Genomic DNA, 22,487 nt, shown 5'->3' with positions numbered 1-22,487 from the left:
GAGTCAGGTACTTCTGATTAGAGACCTTAGTTTTCACTGGAGCTACAGTATCCAGAGTCGTACGTAGTGAGGAGGTGAAATTATTAACAAGATAATCAACCTCTGTTGGGGTAGTGTTCAGATAGCTGCTCTGCTCTGTGTTGGTACAGGGCATTGAAGATGATAACAGTGGGTGGATTATATTCTTAAACTTAGTTACAGCGCTTTCAGAAAGACATCTACTTTGATAAAATCTACTCTCCACCGCTGTGTAATCAATTATTGTAAATGTAAATGTTATCAGGAAATGATCAGACAGGAGAGGGTTTTCAGGAAACACTGTTAAATGTTCAGTTTCTATGCCATATGTTAAAACAAGATCTAGAGTGTGATTAAAGTGGTGGGTGGGTTCTTTTACATTTTGAGAGAAGCCAATTGAGTCTAATAACAGACTAAATGCCATGTTGAGGCTGTCATTTTTAGCATCTACATGGATGTTAAAATCACCCACAATAATTATTTTATTTGAGCTCAGAACTAAATTAGATATAAAGTCTGAGAAATCAGACAGAAACTCTGTGTAAGGCCCAGGTGGACGATAGATGATAACAAGTAAGACTGGTTTCTGAGTTTCACAGCTGGGGTGGACAATGTTAAGCATCAGGCTTTCAAATGAATTAAAAGTCTGTCTTGGTCTTTCATTAATTAATAGGCTGGTGTGAAAAATTGCTGCCACACCGCCCCCTCGGCCTGTGCTTCGAGGTTTCTGGTAGTTAGAATGACTCGGGGGTGTTGATTCATTTAAACTAACATAATCATCCTGCTGCAACCAGGTTTCTGTAAGGCAGAGTAAATCAATTTGTTGATCAATTATTAAGTCATGTACTAACAGAGACTTGGAGGAGAGAGACCTAATATTTAATAATCCACATTTCACTGTGTTACTCTTTGGTTCAGATGTGGATACTGTATTGTTCTTTCTTTGTAATTGTTTATGTTTAAGTTGTTTGTTGCTGGTTTTTAGTTTGTTTTTTGTCTTTTTGGAAGCTGACACAGTCTCTATGGAGATGGGTTTTTGGGGGGGTAGCAGGAGGAGAGAAGCTGCAGAGAGGCGTGTAAGACTGCAACTCTGCTTCCTGGTCCCAACTCTGGATAGTCATATTTTGGGGGGTTTAATAAATTTGTCCATATTTCTAGAAATGAGAGCTGCTCCATCCAAAGTGGGATGGATGCCGTCTCTCCTAACAAGACCAGGTTTCCTCCAGAAGGTTTGCCAATTATCTATGAAGCCCACATCATTGTCACTGTATCCAGCAGTGTTCTGTCTGCTGTGTTGACAACAGTGAAATAGTGACTAACTATGGCACAATCAGCAGAAATAAATGAAATCGACTGAGGCCTCCTGTGGGAGAGACTCACGCAGTGGGCTGTGGGAGCGTGGGCTGGGAGTCACCTCCTGCTGGCTGATTAAACGAAGCCATTTTCACCACAGCTGTGAGACGTATCACATTTCTGCTCTAATTAGGGGCTTGGGTTGATCTCCTGAGTTGCTCGTTGTTTGCTGTATAGAAAATAGACTTTGGTTTGTTCTTCTCTTGTTATCATAGCTCGGCTTTCAGTTGTGTATAATCACCTCTTTATGTTCACTGGCTCTGCTGTGTGTAGTCCCAGGCCTGAGTAGTTGCGTGTCGTGTGAACTTTCCCTGTCAGTCTGTTCACCCCGAAGCTGAACAGCCTGTTTGTGTTTGTTGAGTGCACTATGTGTCCTTAATTTAAGTCCGTATTTTGGGGTTTTCCCCTTTTTTGAGGAGACTATTTTGCTTTTCCAGCACCAAAACTCTTTCTTGGACTCTACCAGATTACATCGCCTAGCTTTGCATGATTCCCAGTTTAATATATTCCTTATGTTTCCTTTCCTGGGTGTCAGTGCAGCCTCGTTTCATCCTGTCTGAAACAAGCTCCTCCCCCTGTAAGCCCATCGTCTCTGTAGGCCAACCGTCTGCCGCTTGGCTGTCCCATAAAATCCCACTGGTGACCTTACTCTGTGCTAACTCCTGTTCTAGTTCTAGTCAGAGATAGACACAGATCAGGCCTAGTCCCTCCACACTCAGGTCTCTACATGCTGACAAATGAGCTACTTATGGCTCCTGAATAATCAAGATGACTCATTATCTCCCCATTAGCCTAAATGATGTGACATTTCTTCATGAATTGCCTATAAAACACAAGCGTGCTCCATCTGACAACCATCTGTGGCTGAAATTCAGTCACAATGGCTTCAGCATGACGGCTGCTCCTTATGCTGCTCATGGATGACTGCGGCCTGTTAAAGGATTAATGCATTTACATGACAAAACACATTTTATATCAAGCTTCATTCATTTCTGGTGTCAACACTGATTCTGAGCATATAAAATAATAATTAAACAGTCATTTTGTGAGTACAGGGCACTGATATAATATGCAGTATTCTTTAATGGATCGTGACGTCTGCACAGGAAGCATCGCTTCTGTCCTCCACAGGAGGTTGGAGGGCAGGACTGAATCAGTTATGTCATGTTCATTTCATAAATGTGGACATGAAGGGATCCAGCTCCTCAGCTGGGACACAGAGTGAGCGGCTCTGATGGGACTCAGTTCACCCCACTGTGGGGTCATCATCACTGGAGGTCAAATGATGCAAATGTTTCATTTTAGTGAGTCAGCGTGAGGGAAAGCAACATCTCCAGATCTGCAGTCTGCTCCACGTTCACAAGTTCAGTTTGAAAGTTTTCAGTTCATAAGTTTTCCTGTTGCCTTTAAATTTTGACTGGGGTTAATTTTGTCTGTTGAACGCTTAAACAAAAATAACATATCAAAGAAACAGACCTAAGATTTTGTTTTTTAACCAAACTAAAGAGATCTGTCTTTAAAACAAAAACCAAACAAGAGCTTCAGTTTATGAACCTTTTTAAAATGTTCATTTGCTGGTGGTGGACTGTGAAGGACTGGCACAACAGGTGGGAAGGTGTAAAACTGGAAATTCCACATATATTAGCTTTTTGAAAAAGTCACTTCCCAATGAAAATTCCCTTTAAAGGTGAATCCACTGGAAGCTGATACGAGGGAAACGCAGGACAGGTTGGATAAGCTGACAAAATGATAGTCGGGGAGCACAGAGCAGAGTAACAGATGAGACAGTCACAAGGGCAGGAAAAGAGCAAAGACAGGAAGTGAAACAGAATGCACAATTAAAGGTTACTGTCAAAATAAAACAGGAAGTTACTATAACCCGTGAAACACACATAAACAGACAGGGAAGCTCAAGACTGAGAAATACAGAGAGACTGAAAAACCAACTACAGAGTGCTTCAAAAATCCTAAACCCGTGAATGAGTTTGTGTTTTTACTGCTCGGTGAAGTCGGTTTTCAGATGCATGTTTGCTTCTGTAATGATCACGTTTCATGTTTTGTTCATAAACACAGTAACTTCCTCACCAGTGAACTTAAAAGCTGGAGTTCAGTTTTTATTTTAACCTGTGTAAGACTCTCACTTCCCTCAGAGCTTGTGTCGTGGAATCAAATCACATATTTTTGTGCTTTCGTCCAGTTTGTCCAGTAAAAGTAAACCAGCACTAAAGTTAAAAACAGATTGCTTTTGTTCTACAGTATTTACTGTGATCTCTGTGTCGGTGTGGCCGGAGGATTCAGTGAGAAGCTGCAGCTTTGAACCAACAGCAGAGATGTTTGTTGGTTCTCTTTATGCACTGTGGACAGATTTACATGAGCCTGCAGTCTGTGGTGAATTCCTGGTTTCTGGAAGTCCTGAGCTGGAGCTTGTTCTTGTGGGACTGCGTAACTGTTTGAATGAACTCTGCTATTATTGACTGTCATTTTATTTAAAAAAAATTTTTTGTCATTTTTCTTTTCAGTAAAATCAGAAATGACAGAGAAGACAGAAAAGAAGGAGGAGAAGAAGGAGGACAGTGTGAAGAAGGTGGACCTGTTTGACCCTGTGGATAAAGTCGAGCAGAAGAGTGTAAAGGTTGAGTTCACGAGCAGTGAGAGTCCGGTTAAGGTGGAGAAAGAGGGAGAAAAAGACAAAATGAAGGAGGCAGAGAAACAGGAAGAGAAGGTGGATAAAAATCAAAAGGAGGCAGAAAAACTGATAGAAAAGGTGGATGAAAAACAAAGGGAGACAGAGAAAGTGCCGCCTGTGCAACAAAAGCCCGAGAAAGAGGATGAAGTGAAAGCAGAAGAATTGTCAGACAAATCAGAGATAAATAAAGCAGAGAAAGAAGAAAAAGTGGAGGCTACAGAAAAGCTGGAGGCTGAAGTCGAGAAAGCACAGAATGTGGACAAAATTGCACAAAATGACAAGTCCCAAGTGTCCAAAGTGGAGGACAAAGCAGAGAACAAGACCACAGAGAAGCCCGAGATCACTGAAATGAAGGACGGCAAAGAGCAGCACATCAACAAAGTGGAAAAGACCCCAGAGCAACAGCCGACATCCGTCAAGCTCGAGACCAGCTGTGACCAGACAGAGAAGAAGGCTGACACGGAGACAAAGGCGACAGCGGAGCTGGAAGACGCCAAGACAGAAAAGGCTGACGCAGGCGAGGCCACGAAGACGGAGAAAGACGATGAGGCGGCGAAGCCGTCTGAGAAGCCGGTGGAAAAAACAACACAGAAGGAAGAGAAGCCGGACAAAACCCAGGAAGACAAAAAGACGGTTGAGAAGAAAGATGAGAAGAAGGACAAGGCTGCAAAGGCAGACGGAGACAAGCCGAAAAAACCTGCCAAACCCTCAGCGAATGGAAGCATTTCAACACCAAGCAAAGACCTGGCAGACAGGAAGACCAAGGTAGGGATTAGTGGAAGGTGCAAGAGTGAAATGTTGCTCCTGGCGTATGCTTAGGATCATTCTGATAAAACACTGTTTTAGTATCACAGTTTAAAACATTACAGCGAGGGTAACGCCCCACTCAGGGTGGAATTTCAAATGTAATACCTAAATGTTGGCACGCTACAGTAATGCGGTAACAAGTCGAAATGATAGCAGCGTACAATTTCATGGCAGTTTGCATCTTACATCATAAATCATCCAAACTGCTAATAAATATCAGGCTGAATACAGACATGATGGCTGAAAGCATCTGAGACCTGCAGCGTGGGAGCGGAGGACAGGATGGCATGAGGGCGTTTTAAAGACAGCCGCAGAGCGTGCATGCTGCCTAAGCTTCTGTCCTGGTTGTGTTTGTGTTTACTGCCTTGAAGCGACAGAGTAAATGCTAAGTATTAGTTGTTTTTGTTTTCTGTGTGTTTTTTTGTTCTCACTTTTTGTGATTTTGTGACGTAATTGCTGCTTGTGCTGCTTGACCCTGCTGCTGTTACCATCATTTTTGTTAATTTTATCCATTTTCCTTGGTTTCCTTGGTTTTACCCTCCATCCATCATCCACCCATCTCCTGCGTGTTGGTCCTGCATCGCAGCCTGCTGCCGGGGCAACCAAACCAAGCGCAGCTGCCAAAATGCGTCCGAGCACTGCAGGTGCTGCTGGTCCTGCTCCGGGCCTGACTAAGCGTCCCGTATCCTCTGTCACCACCTCCACCCCCCACACTACAGACAAAAAAACAACCACAGCTAAAGCACCTTCCACAACAGCTGCAGGGTCTAAGCGACCCTCCACCACTTCTGCCAGCCGCCTCATGTCATCCTCCACCAGCACGACACGTGAGCTTAAACCCAAGGTAAGTTTTAGCTAACAGGAAGCGGTCAGCGGCAGCAGCCTGCTCAGAGCTGCACGATTGACGTCATCACAATGAATCCTTCTTATGTTTTGAAGTGATTTTATTAAACCTCATCCACATCGATCAGGACAACAGATTTCTTACTTCTTCGGCTTTTTCTAACTAAAGTTAGGATCAGTGGAGTTTCTAACAACCGTCTGTTTCCCCCTTGGTCATGAATCTTTGCCATCTGGTCTGTTTGCGTGCACAGGCTCACAGAGACTGTGAAAATGTAAATGCATGTAAAGTTTGTGAGCTGGAAATGCAGGAAAAAAGCCAAGAGGGTTAAACACGCTGAAACATTTAGCTGTGCCTCTCGTTTGAATGAACAGGAGTGTTTTACTGTAGCCGTCTGTGTTATATGAAAATGTGTTGAATTCAGACAAACGCACGAGTGTTTTTTTATAGTAACTATGCAGATATTTACTTGGTTTTTATCCAACAAACATGCAGTTATAAGAATTAGTTGAACTGATATTATGTCAGGACGAAGCTGTGACACTAACCTTTCATGGCTAATGGCCCCGCCCCTCCCTGAGCCTGGGTCTGCTGGAGGTTTCTTCCTGTTAAAAGGGAGTTTTTCCTTCCCACTGTCACCAAGTGCTTGTTCATAGGGGCTCATATGATTGTTGGCCTTTTGTATTATTGTAGGGTCTGTACCTTACAATATAAAGCACCTCGGGTCAAATGTTGTTGTGAGTTGGCAATAAAATAGAATAAAAAGTTCCATTTATTAATTGGCTTGTCCACTTTAATGCCTTGTTCCCCAAAAAGAGCAGTCAACCTTCTGTCAGCCTCTTCTGCTGAGCTCCTTAAAGGTAAACACTGTGGCACCAACAACATATTAACAGCCCTGATGGAGCTGCTGAGCACCCAGAGGTGCAGGGTGACTCAGTGCAGCATGTTGCAGGACGGCTCGGCTGAATGTGAAGGTTAGCCTGCTCTGAGGGTTACAAGAGGCAAACACGCTGCTGAGTGAAATGTGTAATCATCGTTGAGGGCTTTGGGTCCATATCTTCCGCCAATTGGGGCAAAATCTTTGACCTGAATATCTCAGTGAGGCCAGCAAACATTTGCCTGGACTGATCACAACATCCAGGCACACTGAAGATGCTTTGTGACCTAATTTGCTGCTGCCTGTTTTGTTGATTTGATATCGCTCCGCAGATGCTTGCCCATATTCATTAGTTTCTTCTCTCTCTTCCTGGATGACACATTACCTCGCCCAGATTTATTTTTCTCTTTTTCTTTTCAGACAACAACAGAGAAGCGCCCCCTAGTGACAAAGTCCAGCACTGCTGCCTCAAATCAAACAGGTTCTGCCAGCAGAAACACGTCTGCTGCCACAGCAGCCAGTAAAACCACTGCACCAGTGCGCACGGCAGGATCTACTCGCACCACTACCACTGCTGCAGCCAAAAAGCCTCTGGGTATGTGTGTGGCTTTCTTTACACTCGGTTTATTTATTGTGTTGATAAATTACACGACTGACAAATGTTTAAACATTTTCTTTTTAGCCTCTAAGACAGACAGCAAACCAGGAGAGGAGAAGAAACCCAGCACCCCGAGGACTTCAACAGGTAGAAACCACTACAGTGTCCGACCTTATTAGACTTTGACTTTGTCGTTAGTACGAGCAGAGCATTTTCATTAGGCCTCGCTCAGAGTATTAGTTATATTCTATCGGGCTGGCACAGACGCCTGTGTGTAGTCTGTTTATTTTCCTTTGTTAGTACATGTGTAAGCACATGTTTGTTGTTCGGTCATTCTAAGACTTGCAGATAATACATTTAATAATAATAATAATGCAGTTTATTTATAGGCACCTTTAAAGACCCTCAAGGTCACCTTACATTAGTGCAACAAAATAAAAACATATGGTAAACAAACAAAACAGGTATTAAAGCTAAACAAGGTAAAAATAGACTAAGACGGAGTCACAATGAAGTGTATGCAGTTAGGACTGTTGGAGAAAATAAAGCACGAGGACTCAGGTGTGATGGGGTTGAGCAGAACTATCCGTGGCCACACTTATATATATGGGTGCAGTGAGAATCTGCCTGTGCCACCTTAGAGCTACCGAGTCTTCTGACATGTGGCACAGACGAGTAAAACACGCCCACTAATCAGCGGAGTGCAGCGAGTACGGGCTCGGGTTCTGTTTGGGTTACAGCACTGCTTTAACTCTTTATGGCACAGATTCAACAAGGTTCAGCTGGAAACGCTCCTCAGAGGGTTTTGTCCTTTTTTAGATGACAGCATTTGTCTGCTACACATCCATCATACAGATCTCCTGCTCCACATCCCAGCTCAGAAAGCTAACGCTAAGAGCAGAATGTGCTTCAGCTTCAACCGCTGATACGTATGGATCCAGCCTTTGATGCTGTGTACACCTGTAGTTTAAACTGACCCTTCTCAGGCTCATCACACCAGGTTGTTGTACAGTCTGTTTGTGAGCTCGTGTGAACTCTAGCCTCTGTTTTGTGTTCGTTGCTGACATGAGGTGTGGTCTTCTGCATTTTTCAGACCAGTCTCTATAAAGGCCAACCCGTCTGGCACCGACAGCCAGGTTCAAGGTCACAGTCGATCATTTTTATCCACATTCTGATTCTCAGTTTAAACTTCAGCTGCTCATCTTGACCATACCTGCTTGGCTAAGTGCTTTCAGTTAGTCATCTGCATTAACAAGCTGTGAACAGGTGTACTGAAGCCACTGTGTACAGCTCGTCCGCTCGGGGGTCGACACCGTGGTGCATGTTCTGTTCTCAGTTAAAGTATTGCACAGTCCAGTGTAGATACAGACAGTTGTATTGCAGTTGGTATTGATGTAATGAGGGAAAGGATCCCGTGGTACTCCGCAGTGCCCCCTCCCATCTGTGCCGTCTCTTTGCATATGTTTCTCTCCTGTTTCTTCTTCTCTGTAATCCTCTCCTCACTTCGCCTCAGTCTGTCTCTTCCTGCACGTTTGTGGCTTTTCTCCTGCTGTTGACAGAGTAGTTTATGTTTTGGCACCAGGAGAGCTGTCAGCAGGACTGCGACACCAGAACGCGCTCATTGTGTCTGACCGTGACAATGCTGGGCAGGCTTATGCAGAGGGAGGCTTTACTGCTGAAAGGCTCTGGAGAGTTAAAAACCTTCACCGCAGCAGCCTGTGGATTACTGTCCCCTTGCTGTTGACAGGAGTTTGCAGCTCTTTGCTGATGCAGCCTCAGCTCGTCTAATCTGCCAGGGTTCATGCAGAAAGTCAAATTACTCTTTAGAAACTTGAAGGCGAGGGGGAGGATTTCCTCCGTTAAATATGTCTTAACGGGAGCCGGAGATATCCGACAGGCTCCCGGGGAGGACTGACAGCAGGACATGTGGTCCAGGATGCCTCAGCGCTCTGAAAGAAGAGTTGGCATACAGTCCAGCCCAAAGTGTGTGAACTGACAGATTTGAATTGGTGCAAATGTTGCACTGCATCAGTGCAGGCTGGCTTAGGATGCTGGAGCTAAAGTGTCTTTACTCAGAGAGGATTACAGCACTGAAAATCAATGGTGTTTGAATATCTCCCCTTTAAAAGCGTCTTTCCCTCACTTCAAAGATACGTGTGGTGACTGTGTACCAGAGAAAAGGATGCAGACGGGGTTTTTGCACCGCTGTATATTTTTCTGTAATGTTAATTTTAGGTTTTTATGTTAAGGTTGATAACGGGCAGCGTTGTGTGTTTGTTATTACCCCTCGAGCATCTTTGAGAAGACGCGGAGCAATAATGTCGAAACTCTTAGTCTTCCTGAAAACGCATCTTTAAGATGCTTAACGGAGAGTTTAACATCATTGGAAATAACCAAGAGCTTTACATTAAGAGCTGTGCATTAAATATAAAGCCAGGAGGTGATTATCCTAGCTTACAATAAAGACAGGAAGTCGGCTTGTAGCAGTATTTATACACTACTGCTCAGAAATTCAGGGTCACCTCGTCAGATGCTCGAACCACCTCAACTGGCTCCTTTCCAGTTGAGCCCTCCCAGATGGTTGAACTTCTCACCCTCTCACCCGTCTGTAAGGGAGAGTATCCGCGATCTCATCCTTCTGGTCACTACCCACAGCTGGTGACCGTAGGTGAGGGTAGGGCCGTAGATCGACAGGTAAATTGAGAGCTTTGCTTTCACTCTCAGCTCTCTCTTCACCACCTCAGACTGGTATAGCGTCCGTGAATCGCTACCTAACGTGGTGGAGTGGTTTGTGTGTCCCGGGGATCCCAGGGGCTGTGTCGTCCGGGGGCTCCTGCCTTGGATATGCATGCCCACCATATTTTATTTTGCTTTTTTATCCTCTTTTTTTTACAAGTCTGGTTTGAAAAAGCTGCGATCATAATTCTAGTTTGGCAGAGAGATCTATAAAGCTCTGTATAATTATTTTCTCCCTTTAGCTGACTCAAGCAAGCCTAAGACCACCACCACCCGCAGCACTGCCTCCACCACCACCACCACTGCCTCCCGCACACGAACCACAGCAGCCAAACCAGCAACGCCATCCTCCGCCGCAGGCACGGGGCCAGAGAAGAAGCCCCCGGTGCCCCGCGCCCCGCGGGCCGCCTCTTCAACCACAGCGACCACCGCTTCCCGGAGCACAGCTCGCCCCGCCACAGCTCCCGATGTCCGCAACGTCCGCTCCAAGATCGGCTCTACGGACAACATGAAGCACCAGCCCGGAGGAGGGAAGGTAGGTCTTGCTGCGGCTTCACCGCTGTATGAGTGTGGCATGTGCTCTCTGACACCGACTGCACATGGACTAACAGGAAGTGGACTGTGCAACTCTGATTTCACATCTGACGCTGACCTCTTGTGGGTTCCTACCTGTCCAACCCACTAAAAGCCTATCAGCTCACTAACTGAAGTAAAATGGTCTCCATGGTTCTGCTTCTTCTCTTTTTCGCTGTGTTTGTCGAGTAGATGTCCTCTGCATGTACATCTACTGTCATTGTAGACACACAACTTCCATCAAGGCTCTTTAGAAAGAGGATGGATGTCGAAAAAGGTTTACGACACTGGTCTCGTGTAGTTTTCTGTGAATGTCAACAAAATAACTGCTAAGATATGAGATCAGGGGGTCATTGCTACAGGAAGTCTAACATTTACTTGATGGACAAAAGCTGCTTAATTTGCAGTAACACAGAAAATTAACCTTAAATGATCATTTTAAAAATGCCATTTCATTCATTGGTTCTGTTGTTGCCTGGTTTCACAGTCCGATGGTGTAAATGAGACAGCAGAGCACTGAGTACTGTGGAGTCGATCGGGTTGATCGGGGTCTGCTTGTGCATGTACTCTCCACTCTTCCTCGCTCCCCTCCTTCTTTTCACCTCCATGTCCCCTCACTCCTTACCTTCACTGCTGTGCTTCCAAACAATCTCTGCACTCTGACCTCCTCCTCCTGTGTTTTTTAACGAGGTGTTGTTGTTGACCCTGCGTGGACTTGTCTCCCCAGGTGCCTCCTTCCTCTCAGAGCAGGGGTTTCACCTCCAAAGAAAGCAGCCAGGGCAAAGTGAGTTCCCTCTCCATCCTCCCACCATGACCCTCTTTTCTGTTGATATATTTTCCGGTTGCCTTTCTCTGCTTCTCATTTCTGTTGTTTTTTTAATAACTCGACCCAGTGAGAGCACAAGAGCAGGCTAGCCAGTATACTGGAGGCTCTTGAAATTGCACACGCCTCCTGTTCTCTCAGTTTCTCCCAACACGGACATCAGACGTGTCTGTGGGGAAATTAGTTATCGGATTATTTATGGTTAATTTGTAATTAAATTTGAACCCTCTGCTCATTAATTAACCAAGATAATTAACCTTGGCCTTTGAAGCAGCTTGTGAGTTAACACGATGCAGAGAAGCTGTTTGAAGCAAGCCGCTGCTCTCCCAGTCTAAATCTTTAGTTTGTGGACAAAGATAAAACGTTCAATTCCAAACGTGTTATGATCCATACACCATCCAGGGAGTCTAAGTGTATTTTTCTCAGGTTCATGCCAAACTGTAAATATAGGAGAACTGACATGACAATGAAACGTAAACAGACACAAAATCAGTTTGCATTACAAAAGTGACAGAAGCACACGAATTATTCTTTGACCTTAACTCATTTAAATGTTAACTGTTAACGGGCGTCCGAGTCACTGAAGTCCAGATACAGATCAGTCACACATGGACACAGTCACCCGCACATGATTGGTACGTGTGATCATTACCATAGACTGTATATAAAAGATGGGCATGGCCAGTGTGGGTCCACCCACTGATCATAATTTACACATGAACACCTGTGTTTAGTGGGACTTTAAAAATAGACGTTTACAGCATAAATTCATCAGGAACGTGCTTACCGAGCTCACAGACTGCAGTGCAACCAAACTATGTTCTGGACCCAGACAGCTACAGACGTCATCTATGGACCTTTCAAATGCAGCTTGTTGCTCTTCTTCTTTTGTCTCCGTCTTATTGTAGGTCAGGGTGACAAAACAAATAGAAAAACACCAAAAAACACAAGTTGAATAAAAAACAACAGTTGTAGGAAAAACTGCAGCAAAAGCTTGAAATTAAATCAGAAAACAAAACACGAGTGTTTCTGGGACACAAAACAAAATGAACTGCACTCATTACAAGTAAAATTCAAACATGCTTAATAGAAGCAGAGGACTCATCGGTGCTGTGAGGGAGGTGCAGGTGTGTTTTATCGATGTGTTTCATATAAAGCTGTAGATACATGTTGACCTTTAGCCTGTTAGCCTGTTAGCCTGTTAGCTTGTCACTTCTCGTGTCCCCAGAAACGCTTCTGTTTTCCTTTGTGATTTAGTTTTTAGCTATTTCTGCATTTCTTCTATTTTTCACGTGTTTTATTCGACGTCTGCTGTGTTTCATGAGCTTTTGCATTTTTCTGCCTACTGTTGTTTTGTTAAGGTGTGTTTGACCTCTCAGGGCCACCGTACTAAACTCATTTGGATGCAGACTGTGTGTGTTGGGTCTAGCAGTCTAACCTGACGTATTGTAAATAATATGTGTGTTTTAATTCTTGGTGTATGTTTAGTTCAGCAAACCAACGTGTACGGCAGCGTCTCCATTTAAAGAGTTTAATGAGGGTCCGAGACGTGAGCCGGCCCGGTGTCTGTGTGCTGTGCTGCATGTGTGCGCTTCATAAAGCAGGTTCGGTGTGCTCTTTGGGGCCTTCAGCTGTCCTTTTCTCCACGTGCTCTGTTTCCATCTCTATTTAAACAGCAGCGATGCTGAACGAGCGGCTATGTTTAGCTAAAGAGAACCTCGCTCACGCCTTCTATCCTTTCCTTTCTAACCCTACCTGTGATGGTGACTTCTTCCTCCCTGCACTTTCTCTTCTCGTTTCTGCTTCTGTTCTACCTCACCTCTCCTCTATCATCTCCTCCCCTCTTTTCCCTCGCTCTTCTCTGCTCCCCTCTTGCTGCTATGCTGTGTCCATATAGGTTCAGATAGTCTCCAAAAAGCTGGACTTCAGCCACGTCACATCTCGCTTGGGCTCCAAGGACAATATGAAGCATGTTCCTGGTGGAGGGAATGTAAGTACTGTCTGGCCCACAACCAGAGCCCACATGTCCCGGCCAGTTAGTCTGATATTTAGAGCCCATTCAAATGGCTCGAATGAAGGGAAGGCCACAGATGAAATGCTGTAAGAGAAGCACAGTGTAAAGAAGAGAAATGTAAGACGATGTTCGTAACGTAAATGCTGCTCTTGGCTGGAAAATGGAGCTTTGTAGTTGTTGGCATGCTGGCCAAGCTTAGGTACAAGCCCCTCCCCAGAACCTGCTTCACACTCCCGCTCGCTTCCTTAAAGTTGTCTTGTGTTATCCCGCCCTCCCACTAACCTACTAAACCCTACTCAACCCAACAGGAGCCTCTGCCCTCTGATTGGCTGTCTTGCTTCTGTAAGGACAAAATCACTGAGAGAAATCTGGGGTTTCTGGTTTCCTGTAATGATGCTGTGCCAAGCTCCTCCCTTTAGTCTCTGTCGTGGGTTCAGCACAAACATATTTCACAAAAAAACATTTTTCTACAACATGGACGAAGAAACTAGAAGATACGGTTTGTTCAGTGTGCAGTTTGTCCTGATGCTGGCAACTCAAAGTATAATCAGGACGTTAGAAGGTTTCTTTTTTCTGATTGGTCCTTTTATTCAACCCCAGTCGAGCATTTTTACACAAATCTGTGGATTAAAGAAGAAACATTTGTGACATTCAACAGGTGCAGATTCTCAACAAGAAGGTGGACGTCAGTAAGGTGACGTCAAAGCTGGGCTCCAAGGACAACCTTAAGCACAAGCCTGGTGAGCTAAAAACTGTGTGCTCTGAGTTTGCTGTCATAAAACAACAACAATGAATCAATACATCAGCACTGCAGGCTGTCTGTGACTGCACAAGCTTGCATCTGCGTACATGTGTGTGTTGCAGGAGGCGGCGATGTGAAGATCGAGTCCCACAAAGTGAACTTTAGGGAAAAGGCTCAGTCCAAAGTGGGCTCCATGGACAATGTGAGCCATTCACCTGGAGGAGGAAACATCAAGGTGAGATCATGAGCCACAGCCCGACACGTGCACGCTGTGTTTACGTCCCTCTGAATCCACTGAACTGTTTCTGATCAGTCAACAAACCAAAGAGTGAAAGCGATGAACACTCGTGTCCTATGCCAGCTACAGCTGGGGTGACTCGCTTTCATGAATAAAGAAAGTAGCGCTGTAACAACAGTTACAGTTAATATGAAGGACAACTGGTGAGTCAGGGTTTGGTACAACACGACAGAAAAAACAAAGAAAGTTACCCTCTCAAGGCCCGAAATAAAGAGAATATTTCAATCATGCGAACTGACACACAGTTTCCTGCTGATTTCATCCATATTTAACGGTGGAAAAAGCGCTCTTGGTATTAAAATGAAGTGACTGCACCCGTGTTTCTAAATCCCTCATGAGACTAACGACAGTTATGATAAATGAATGAAATAAGAACAATATAGATTTTTTTAACCTCATGTATGAAAGCTGCAGTTCAGTTTCACAGCTTTTTGTGTGAGCTGTAACTGTCAGTGGGCACAGGATCCAGGCAGATATGAATCCAGAAGTAGGACTTGAGGCAGGAGCATCAGCCCTGGTCTCAAGGCAAACTTTGCTTGTAGCTTGTAGACAACAACTGTTGTGGAGTTTATGTTCTGGGAGCTCAAGTCGACATAAATCAACTTCTCCTCACAGGGCGAAGCAAGGACATTTCAATAAACAGTCACAACTGAATTTAAGTTTAAAAAAGACCAAACCTGCTTCTTCAGGATTGTGTTGGTTTCTTCTGTCTTGGCTTCACTCTCACAGATGTAGGATCATTTCATCAGAAGAATAATCAGAATAAAATAATAATTTATGAAAAAATCCCATCCTGAAAATCACTGACATGTGACATCAGAACCTTCTAAAACTGCTTTGCATCTGATGTCTCGCAGCATCGCCCTCTAACCCTGACCTCTGTCTGAAGGACACTGTTGTGAATTCAGTTCCTTCCGGTCTGCATGCGTCTGCATGTTAGTATTTAAAAATGTGTTACATCGTGGGATTACTTGTGTATCGGGGCAAAAAAAGAAGACTCTGGCTTTTTCCGTTGGTCTCGTTCGGCCTCTGTGTTGGTGTAAGGTGCTGGGATGGCCTCATACACCGGCCTCGAACCCTCCTCCCTGCAGCCAGCTTCCTGTCTCCTGAGCTTCCTGTTGTGAAAGCGTCTGGATGCTCCCCCAGCACATTCAGAGACACAGAAAGCAGCCGTGACAGATAAAGGGCCCATTTTTTGGTTTTGGTTTTTTTAATAAAAACTAAAAACGTTCAAAATGTTCATGTTACATAAAAGAATGGATATAAATTCACCAGTTCATCAAATGATAATGATGTCACCTGTCCCCTCAGCCTATGGCAGCCCGTCTGTGTTTCATGGTCACCACATCGTCACATCTTCATCCTCATTCACTAGTTTGCTTGCCCGGTCATCGTGATCTTTGTGATCATTGCTACGAATAGAACAAACATCAAAATAAGAGAGTCTATTTTTGGCACTGATTTGCACAGCTTTGTAAAATGTATCTTTATTTTGGAAGGAATGAAAGGATACAGTTTCCCCTTTTTCCATTCTGTCACCATCTACATCTGCAGAATCCAGATTTATGCAGAACCTGAACCTTTTCTCCTTTTAAACGACCGACGTGTTCTGCATTTTCCTTATTGTTGCACAATCGAATGTTTAGTGTCTATTACTACTCTGTGTGATGTGCTCCTTCATTACAATGCACACACACACACACACACACACACACACAGTCTCTTTGGCGTCTTGACTGTGGTCGTTCCGTGGAAGGGAAAACTGTTTCCTGGCTCATTTCTCAGTGATTGCCAATAAACTGCACAGCTGTTCAGGCCTCTTTGGTTCATTCTGACAGGTTTTGATTTTTGCTTTTGGAGAAATTGTTACAGTGACATTAAATTCGTCCAAGATAGAATAATGTTCAATTCAATTCAGTTTTATTATGTAGCTCCAAATCAGCAGTCAGCAACAGTCTGCTCATGGATCCAAACTGGGAGCAGAAGAGGAAAGCTGAGAGCTCGACTTCAAAAACTGTAGGACCCACGACTAAGGCTGCAGTGTGAGAGTGAAATGCTCTGTTGGGTTGACCTTTAACCTTATTATTAAAGAACTTGTGTGTGAGGAGAAGGATTTTAAAGTGGATTTAACTGGGAGAAGCTAACGTTGGCACTTTGTAGAGACGTGTCCTTCACATTACATCAGCTTTGTTCGGTGATGAGTTTGACTTTCAGTTATATTTCTATCATTGCATTCATTGGGCATGCTCGGATGTTATTTGTAATATTGTATTCTTAAGTTGTTGTTTTTTGGGTCTTTTGTATTTCCATCTCTTTTCCACTATGAAAGCTCTGAGTTCCCAACCAAAGGGGAAAGGATCCACTTTCCATTACTGATCCAGTAGCTTTACCTCAGAGTGCAGCACTGGGGAACAGGTGGAACAAGGATTTTGCCGAGATCATTCCTGAAGCTGTTTGCACACATTAACTCAGGACACTGCAGTGGAGTTCTCACTGACTGTCTAACCATCAGGGACAATTTCAGGTTCATAACCTGGTGAATCTTTGGGGGAAAGGACGAGCACACTTCTGGTTCCACTCGTGAATTGATTCCCTTTTGGACGTTTCATCTGAAAATAAGTCACCTGCTGGGGAGACCCAGTTCTCATCACCAGCGATGATCCTTCACTGAAGATGCTAACCTGTACAAGTCTGAGGACTATTTTACAGAATATCTTGGCAAAATCTGTTATTTCCACCTGTTTTTAAGTCGTAAGACAGCAATGTAGGTTAAGTCGTTTTTCTCGCTGAACCTTTCAGAGCTTCCATACCTCACCTCAGTCTGGCTCCACATCCTTCTAGCTGCATTAATCAAATTCTTGTCATCCAAAAATGTCTAAATAAATTACTCATAAACTGCTGTTTGAAGAACTTCATGTTGCCGTTCACAAAAAAGTTATAATAATAATTAAAACTTATAGGTTTACGTCTCAGCCATGACGATGGAGATTTGGAGCCAGGTTGTTCCATCCCCACCAATTGACACATCCTGCTATGTGTTTCTAGGCTGAGGGGGCACAGGAGGCAACAGAGGGGAGTGGGGACCCCCTGACTGGCAGCCCTGCCCCGGCCCCAGGCTCCGAGCCAGGGCAGGCTGGGGGCCCCGCTGCCCTGAAGAATGGGTTGAAGGACGGGGCTCCCTGTCATAGTGAGGGCCTCCAGGAGCCCCAGGCTCTGGACTCACACATCCCAGAGACAAGTAAGTATGTGTTGGTGTGTTAGTTTGGGTGGGATCCCCACATAGTGAACCAGGAGGAGGCAGGAAAGGTTTGGACCTACTTGTCCTGCTGAGCCGAGTGTCTGATTGTTGTGCTGTCTGCTGTCCAAAGCTCCTGATCACATCACCATCTTTTATCTTACAGGCATCTAATTCTGCTGTCCCTCTGCCCTCCTCATTTCAACTCCCCCCCTCAACGTCACCGCCTCCCCCTCTCCCACCTTGTCTTTCCCGTTTTCCTTCTTTGTTCTTGTTCTCTCCCCCTCTCCCTACCTGTCCTCCCCTCCTCCCCCAAACGTTTCTGCTTTAGATTGAGTCTTTCAAGCTCAACTTCCGCGAGAATGCTCGCTCTCGCACGGACCACGGCGCTGACATCGTCACCTGGCTAGCCCCACAGGACAACAACAGTAACAGACCCCACCCACACGGCTCCTCTTATTCCCTACACACCAACTACCACCAACAACAACAGCAACCGACAACTCGTAGTGTCTCCCTCATCGAGTCGCTGGCTTCGGTCGGCTGCGTCAGCTCCCCCTCCGCCCCCTCCTCGCTGCAGCTCCAGGTGGAGGTCCAGGGGGTCGACCGCAGCAGCTCCTTAAAGGGATCGTGACCTTTGTGACCCCTCTTAATATCTCTAACCTGCTATTGCTACATTTTGACCCATCGAGTAGTTCCATTATGCTTTTCCTCTCACACTGATTGTGCGCCGTCACCCTCGCCCTGCTAGATTTGGCTGAGTGACTGTGTAGACTGTGCCTGGTGAGAGGCGAAGGGGAAACGAGGGCACAGTAAGGTTTTCTCACATTCTGGGTTTTTGCTTGGATCCTCTTCACCCCACAGCCTTGTGGCAGACTGTGCTCTCCATCACCCTCCCCCAGTAGCATCCGCACCCACAGGTGTCAGCAGCAAATCACTCATCTACTAAACAGCATGGAAACCCTGGCTTCTCTTTCCTTTGTGACTCTAGGGGCTGTTTGTTACCTGCATCCACTTACTCTCTGCTTCAGTGACATCATAGTAACTCATCTCACCGTCTCCTCCTCTCTCTTCAGCAACACTCACCATAAACGCGCTGACAAACAAAATAAAGCTAGACAACATGTAGGCTGTTTAACTCTTTATTCTCTGTGTTTGTGATGATGTGTTTGAGTGACACAAATCGTGTAAAAATGAGCTTTGGTGTTCTGCTCATCTTATTTCTTGCGTCTTTTTTTTCCTTTCCTCCTCCTTCATCAATTTTAAAACAAAGTTGTATTTATTTATAGTGTCTTCCTGCATAAGCAATACAACGGGCGGTCGTTTTTTTTTTTTGTCTGATCAGAAAATCTTGGAAACACGCACAGGTTTTTCTAAACCAAGGCACACAGTGACGAAAGAGATTCAGAGGGAGAGAGGAAGTTGAAAAAGCAGGCGTGGCTAGAAGCGTGAAAAGGGTTGTTTTTTTATTAATGGCAAAATAGCAAGAAGCCTGTAACCTGAACGTTTCTGAAACGTAATAGAGGAAGATGAAGTTCAGTCTGCAGCCCAAATGTGGATGAGGAAATATGAAATATGTCTGAAGTCGAAGGAGCTGTGTGTATCGTATGTGCCTCCTGTCATTTTGAAGTACAGCGAATGAGGCTGACCCAGGCTCTGACCTAAAACTGCTCAGAGGGAGTGAAAGGAAATGCCAGGAGAAACCTGGTGCTGCTGTTAAAAGGAAATCCTGTAAGTGACCCTTTCCTGATAGTGCTTCTTGTCCCATTCAGGTGTGTGAGGATCATGGTAGCATGTTGTTTGGCATTTGGCTAAAGCTTCAGCTGACACTCCTGTGTCCTGTTGGAACAGCAGCGGGGGACGATGTGGCTTTATCCTCTTCTATTGTAGCAATGTAATCAAATGTTGCCTTTGTAATGCATGGCCAGATAATATGACTTTAGGTTAAAGGCTGATGTCCATTATGAAAGTGTTGTGGTTTGGTCAATTTACGTGTCGAGATTAGCTGATTTATGTTTTAAAGGAAACAGAGAGGAAGAACCAGTTTGTAATCTTTGTTTCCCCTTTTTAAAATCATGATTGAATTTCACAGCTGACCACAGATTTGTATGCACCAACTCCGTGGCTCAAACACACACACAGGTCAGCCACTGTCAGGATTTAAAGAGGGTTTCTTTTGTTTGTTTGTTTGCTCTTTTGGCTTTGTCAAACTGATTCTGTCAGCAGTCGTTAAAGTAATATAACAAGGGCTGGGTATCATCTGAAACTGATACCATACATCTAACTGACTGGCAAATGAAAACATGATAGATCAAAACATTATCTCATAAAGTTAGGATGGGGAACGTGTTAGCAAACGTAGCATGCCCTTTTCAGTCCATGTAATACGTCTTAGCTTAATAAAAGAACAGCATTTTCTTTTTATCTCCGACTCAACCAACTCTTTAGCTGCTACATGCTACAGTTAGCGGCTAGCTTTTTTCACCACTCAGCTGCTAACTGTACTTGCCTCCAATCTGGTGCTTTTTTTTTTTAAACTGCAAACAGCTGTCTGCTGTTGTGTCTGAAAACAGGGTTTATGACAATGAAGTAAAACAGCAAAGTTCCAAATTATAAAACCAAAACAATGCGTTGAAAGAAGCTAACAAGCTTCTGGTAGCTAGCAGTAGCTACCATGTTTGAAAATGTTACCTCACTAGCATGAGAGGTTTGTTTGTAATTTTCTGTTGATATCACAATAAGAAATAGTACTGTTAATCCTTTTGGCCACAATAATCTAAGCTAACATTGTGACGCCGCGAGGTGAAACTCATCGTGTAACTGCCAAAATGTTTGAGGTATACCCGACAGTTTTCTGAAGAACAGTACTTACGTTTGAACTACTCACACAGTTGTTTCCAGTCTGTGTTTGCAAAGTCATTGTTTTTGTCAAATGTAGCAAAATTCCCAAAAAGCAAAATGCAAATTCAGCTTCATTAGGCTCTTTCTAGCAATAGCATCCAACTACAGAAACACAGAGGTTTTCAGTGCAAGCTGACACTAAAATCAGTGATTTGTAGAAAAGCTCTGATGACATTAATTAGCACCTTAAAGCTTGAGTGTATCAGCGAGGGTTGACTGTTATGGAGTGGAAATAATGAGGAATAAGTGATCCTTCATTCTGAGTGAGCTTTTGCAGTAGTGTGAATGCCCATGCCCTCTCTCTTCTTCTTCAGCTGTTAATTGATTTAGTCATTGCTAATTTTTTACAGAAGTACAGGGACGGGAAGTCAACCAATGTCTTTGGAATTGTATTTGGGAATATTTCACATGCAGATGGTGGCGCCTTAATAAAAGCTGTCATCAAGCAGTTGAATTGCTTTGTTTGCGCCGCAGCAGCTGTCTTCTAGCAAAAAGCTTCCTTGTGCCTGTCCCAACTTCTTCTAGCTTTGCTTTTCTCCCAGAGTTTCTACTTACCACTACACGGGTGTACAGATGTGCTCTGTAGTCCTCTTCATGGCCCCTAAAATATAAGAAGTAAACAAAGTAGATACCGAGCAGGGTTGGTTGGTGGGGAGTTTTCCAAGTACCCTTAAGGAAGCATCATAACTATTATGGCTGTTTTTAAGAACTGCAAAAATGAAAAGGTCTACCTGTTTTTATTGAAAGGGGCCACCGAAGTAAAGAATGTCTTTTGAGATATAAGTGCAGTAAAGACATAACGTATGTGCTCCTGTAGCTCTGTGGGGGTCGTGCTCGTCTGATTGGAGGGTGTAAAGTATCAAATTTGTCACAGCCACTTTTACAGACTGCATCTTGCCCAGAATTGAGACTCCCAGTGCAGCACTTCTTCAAGTCTTTCAAATATTATAGCAGATGATTTTATTTGGAGTTGTGGCAGCAGCTCGATTTAGAAACATTGAACAGGAAACGTATATGTGCTTAATTATTTAATTAACTGCAGCCTTTTTAACAAAATGTATAGTGCACGCACATGTATGTCTGCACACTATGAAATCATGCTTGCAAGCCCAGTCCTAAGAGATGAGAAACGTTTCTGTAAGCATACAGTGACCTCTGCAGGTTCATATAATAAAAGAATAAAGCTAAATGGGAATGAAGCTAATGCACCTGAATCACATGCCACTGCATAACAGTGGGCACAGAGGTCCACATACAGGCCTGTCATTTGGACATTCTGCATATCAAAGCCTATTAGCCGCTCTGTTACGGCTCTCAGAGGGCAGAGACCCTAAAACATTCTTATTTGAGGCTGAGAAAATGAACCGTAGCTAACATTTTGGCTTATTTAATAAAAGCTCCTCTGAAATCTGTCCAAGGAGCCTCGTAGTGCTTCATCGAACGCTGCCACACTCACACCTGACATGCAAGTGTAACACTAGCTAACGAACACCTACTGTACCTGCAGAGCATGCTGAAAAACTATGGGATGTGTTAGGTAGACTTACTCTGTCATTTGAAGAACCTCCTTGTTTTTGTTTTGTTTTTTGCGTGTGTGTGTTTGTTTTTCATAATTTGAATTTTATTTTTCGGTTTGGAAAAAAATTTATTGTGATTACTTGTTAATTAGTGATGTGATAATTAAACAAATAAATTGGACTAAAACTCACATTTGATTTGATGTGTTTTGTGTGTATTTCATTCCTCTCGAGCAGGTACGCCGAAATTAAAACAACAGAATATGCAGAAAGTTTAAAACATGAGAAACATCCAGGCCATTAAAGCCATTAAAGTAAAAGTATGTTGCTAGTGTGAAATGTAGGCTTTGTGTGAAATGCTAAACGAAACAACAGCTCACAGTGGACCTTGTTGTGTGGTTGTACCAGGACAGGTAAGCAGACAGCTCATTTTTCTAGTAAAGTAATGATGATCAATCTGTCACTGGA

General features: G+C 44.1%; 1 protein-coding gene across 10 annotated transcripts in view; it reads left to right on the top strand.

The window, feature by feature from the left end:
- Positions 1–22,210, top strand: part of LOC146379864 (uncharacterized) — a 117,391-nt gene extending 95,181 nt beyond the window's left edge. For 5 of the 10 annotated variants that reach the window (XM_084938723.1, XM_084938724.1, XM_084938730.1 and 2 more), the window contains 10 exons: positions 3,891–4,822; positions 5,451–5,708; positions 7,003–7,177; positions 7,265–7,327; positions 10,159–10,451; positions 11,217–11,273; positions 13,210–13,302; positions 13,985–14,066; positions 14,191–14,303; positions 17,933–22,210. In XM_084938723.1, coding sequence (XP_084794849.1) covers positions 3,891–4,822; positions 5,451–5,708; positions 7,003–7,177; positions 7,265–7,327; positions 10,159–10,451; positions 11,217–11,273; positions 13,210–13,302; positions 13,985–14,066; positions 14,191–14,303; positions 17,933–18,235 — 2,369 coding nt within the window. In that variant the 3' untranslated portion in view covers positions 18,236–22,210. Of the gene's footprint in view, positions 1–3,890; positions 4,823–5,450; positions 5,709–7,002; positions 7,178–7,264; positions 7,328–10,158; positions 10,452–11,216; positions 11,274–13,209; positions 13,303–13,984; positions 14,067–14,190; positions 14,304–17,411; positions 17,605–17,932 lie in introns of all 10 variants that reach the window. The other 5 variants (XM_084938720.1, XM_084938728.1, XM_084938722.1 and 2 more) reach the window with 5 other exon arrangements.
- Positions 22,211–22,487: the final 277 nt, after the last annotated feature.

This window comes from Perissodus microlepis, chromosome 9 (genome assembly GCF_051167445.1).
Source record: "Perissodus microlepis isolate ML-2025 ecotype Zambia chromosome 9, ASM5116744v1, whole genome shotgun sequence".
Classification (NCBI taxonomy): domain Eukaryota; kingdom Metazoa; phylum Chordata; class Actinopteri; order Cichliformes; family Cichlidae; genus Perissodus; species Perissodus microlepis.
This window is presented reverse-complemented; position numbering and strand designations above follow the sequence as displayed.